Genomic DNA, 3,187 nt, shown 5'->3' with positions numbered 1-3,187 from the left:
TTTAATAGATGGGAAGAAAATTTACACGTGGGTATTAATAATCCTGTGCGTCTGGGAATCATCAAGTACTTAGCACACAGTGACTGAGACGAACACTTTAATTTTGCTTTCGATTTCCACAAATAAACGTCTAAACCGCCCACCAACACATAATCAGATTACTTCAGCGTTGATAATCTGTGCCGCGTTTGTACAGTTGCATGATACACGTTAAGAAATGGCCACCTGTGGCTACTCTGAACTTGTTGGAGGGCCGTGTGGATGCAGTAGTTCCAACCCGGCAAATGCTGTGTGTGAAACGATAGAAAGATCCGGAAGAAACATTAAGAGTCATTTGCAGTTTTTCGACTGCTTTGATTCAACTTTGCAAACGGAGGCAGATCTTCTTCTCTTGTCAATACTTCTCACAAAAATTGGGTAGAAGTTATGCAAGGAGTAAACAATGAAATAAGTCGAGATGATTACTGAAGTAAGGGAATGCCTTGTAGTTTTTCTTCGGTCTTCCCCCGGGTTATTATGCACGCACCTGTCGCTGGACACTACTAATACTAGCTAGCAAAAGAAGAGGTCGCAAGATGAGGATTATCCCCCACTCCCTTGAGAAGGGCAGAGAGTCAAGCCCCACAAAGCCCCACCCACGCCCCATGTTTTCTCGAGTTGGACGTTGGGGATTTCTAGTGACAAGTGAATTACATTTCCCCTAGAGAAAATGGTCTCTCGATTTCCCTCATTAGTAAAAGCAAAAAAGAACTTTTTTTTCGTGAAAGGATCACCAGTCAGATGTACAGAATTTCGCGGATCAGTTATGAAACCCTCTACGCAGATATAAACTATATAGGTGGTTGAAACGCACGCTCTAAGTGATCCTAAAGAGGACTGCCTCCATGTGGCGTGTGACCATTCCCATGACACGTGCTGTCCTTCTTGTGACCAGCTGAAATCCATAATGATGGAAATTGAGTCTTCATTAAGATCCTCCGGGTTGAGAGACGAAGTCCGCGATGACTTGATGTGCACACTTCAACAAGCCTATCAGGTAATTGAATCATGGAAGGCTCATCAGTTGAAATCAATTCAGCAGGACAAGGCAAGAACGAGTCTTTGGAAAACCTGGTAATGTCTTCAATTCTCATCACACAGGACTGGGCCATGAAGTTCCTGCCACAAAAGTACAGGAAAACGCAAGCTGATTGGTTTGCCAAAAGAGGGATTTGTTGGCACATTAGTGTTGTTGTCCGTAAGATTGTTGACAAACTACAGCGCCAAGCATTTGTTCACATAGTCGAGAATTGCAGTCAAGACAGCAACGTGGTGGTCAGCGTCATACGACACACACTCCAAAAACTAAAGAAAGAACATCCGGAGATTACAACTGCCTTTCTCCGACAAGACAACGCCGGGTGTTACCACAGCTTCACCATGTTAACTGCTTGCCGACTTATAAAAGAAGCGACTGATATCAAAGTTGAGAGAGTGGACTTCAGCGACCCACAAGACGGTCAGGGTCCACGCCACAGAAGAGCAGCAACGATCAAAGCACATCTTCTTCCATACATTAATGAAGGCCATGAAGTAGTCTCTGCGGATGTTCTTAAACGAGCTATTCTATCTCATGGTGGTGTCAGAGGTGTCCGAGTTACCTTGACTGATTCCACAAAGCAGCATCCAATCTCGTTGCAGGGTGTCTGACTGTATGGAAAGCATTTGCTGTGGGAGAAGGAAAGACCATACCATGCTTGCGAGGTAAAAAAAATATTTCTTGCTTACTTTTACCAAATTTTTATTTTCTCGCGCGCTTTTTTTTTCGAGTCACGCTCGACGGACTAAGTAAGGGCTGCTCGTAGTATATCAGGGTTACCGCTAATGTAATTAATTGAAGAATCCTAGGTTCGGCTTATACCCTTATTACTGAACGCGCTTTTATTTCAAATGTCATTGCCACAAAATGCAACAAAATCTCGTGTCTTGTACTATAAGTTAGTTAATTTTTATGCCCTCTTTTCCTTAGTCCAAATGGGTTCAGTGAAGGATCCAGTATTCCCCGAGAGTTCCTTTTCTCCTGAAGACTTCCAAAACGTCTCTTTGTTTGACAACATGCGGTCTCCTGTTGAAGACAATCCAGAAAACACCGTTCAAGGAGAGCAAAACATTGCATCCGCTGACAACGAGCACGCTGGTCTTTTTTCCTGTCCAGTTGAAGGATGCGTGAGTACTTTTCAGCGCCATTGTAACCTGGAGCGGCGTATGCATTATGGCAAGCGCAAATCTGTAGAGGAAAGACGCTCGCTTCTCGACAAGGATTATTTACGCTGAAAAGCTACAGGAGGATCAAGCGCACAGCCATTTATTGCCGGTTCTGAGCTTTCAGAACAAAGTGTTCGGACGTTACCGCAGGGCTGGGCATTGCGATCTACGAAGAAGGCTGCCCGTTTCAGCGCTAAGCGCGCAGAAGGCCTAACTAGACGAGAAATTTAAAATAGAGAACAAACAGGATTCAAAGCAGACCCCGCACAGCTGGCTCAAGATATGAGACATACAAAACATGAAGACGGGAGTGGCAGATTCACTCTAGATGAATTTCTAGCCCCACAGCAAATAAAATCTTATTTTTCAAGAATGGCGGCAAAATTCAGGCAAGAAAGTCACGACGTTGCAGACGAGTGGGACGGTCAAGCTGTTGCATAGCAAGATGCGTATTCCTCCGCCCGTGCGCGCATTCTTGAAGAGTGTCGGCTGATCCACCCGATCACTTACGATACATACAATCTCTGTGAACTGTACGCAAGAAACAAGCTAACCAAGCTCAGCGTCCCTATTTTGGGCATAATATGCAGCCACTTTGAAGTGGAAATTGACAATATTCCACTAAAGCTAAAAAAGCCGTATGTTCAATTAATTGAGCAATTAATTTTTCCCCCCGAATTCTCTTCCTCCTCCCCACCCCCTCCCCTTTATACGCCTGCTACGCAGGCTAATAGGAGTTGGACTGTAGAACACGTGCAAGGTGCGTGGGCCTTCAGCAGTCTGTCACGCAATTCTCACTGTTTGCAGCAGTCGGCAGTTAACGGAATCAACTTGTGAAGCTAATACACATACAGTCCATGCTTGGCGCTGATAAATGGCATGCAAAGATTAACTACAATACTCAAATTGAAGAATAAATACGACAAATTGTATCCGTCCTCGG

General features: G+C 44.5%; 1 protein-coding gene across 1 annotated transcript; it reads left to right on the top strand.

Moving 5' to 3' along the window:
* Positions 1-1,047: 1,047 nt before the first annotated feature.
* LOC145480392 (uncharacterized) lies at positions 1,048-2,935 on the top strand. Its single transcript, XM_081458676.1, has 3 exons — positions 1,048-1,683; positions 1,888-2,308; positions 2,492-2,935. The coding sequence occupies exons 1-3, from the start codon at positions 1,048-1,050 to the stop codon at positions 2,683-2,685; spliced, it is 1,251 nt and encodes a 416-aa protein (XP_081314802.1). The 3' UTR covers positions 2,686-2,935.
* The last annotated feature ends 252 nt before the right edge of the window (positions 2,936-3,187 follow it).

The sequence above is a fragment of the Orbicella franksi genome, chromosome 3, assembly GCF_964199315.1.
Source record: "Orbicella franksi chromosome 3, jaOrbFran1.1, whole genome shotgun sequence".
Classification (NCBI taxonomy): Eukaryota; Metazoa; Cnidaria; class Anthozoa; order Scleractinia; family Merulinidae; genus Orbicella; species Orbicella franksi.
Note: the sequence above shows the minus strand (reverse complement) of the source record. Positions and strands in the feature narration are given on the sequence as shown.

Coding starts and splice junctions, on each gene's coding strand:
- LOC145480392 (XM_081458676.1), top strand. CDS start 1,048: ATGGAAGGCTCATCAGTTGAAATCAATTCAGCAGGACAAGGCAAGAAC. Junction 1,684..1,887: donor ATCCAATCTCGTTGCAGGGT/GTCTGACTGTAT, acceptor GAAGAATCCTAG/GTTCGGCTTATACCCTTATT. Junction 2,309..2,491: donor TCTCGACAAGGATTATTTAC/GCTGAAAAGCTA, acceptor GAGAACAAACAG/GATTCAAAGCAGACCCCGCA.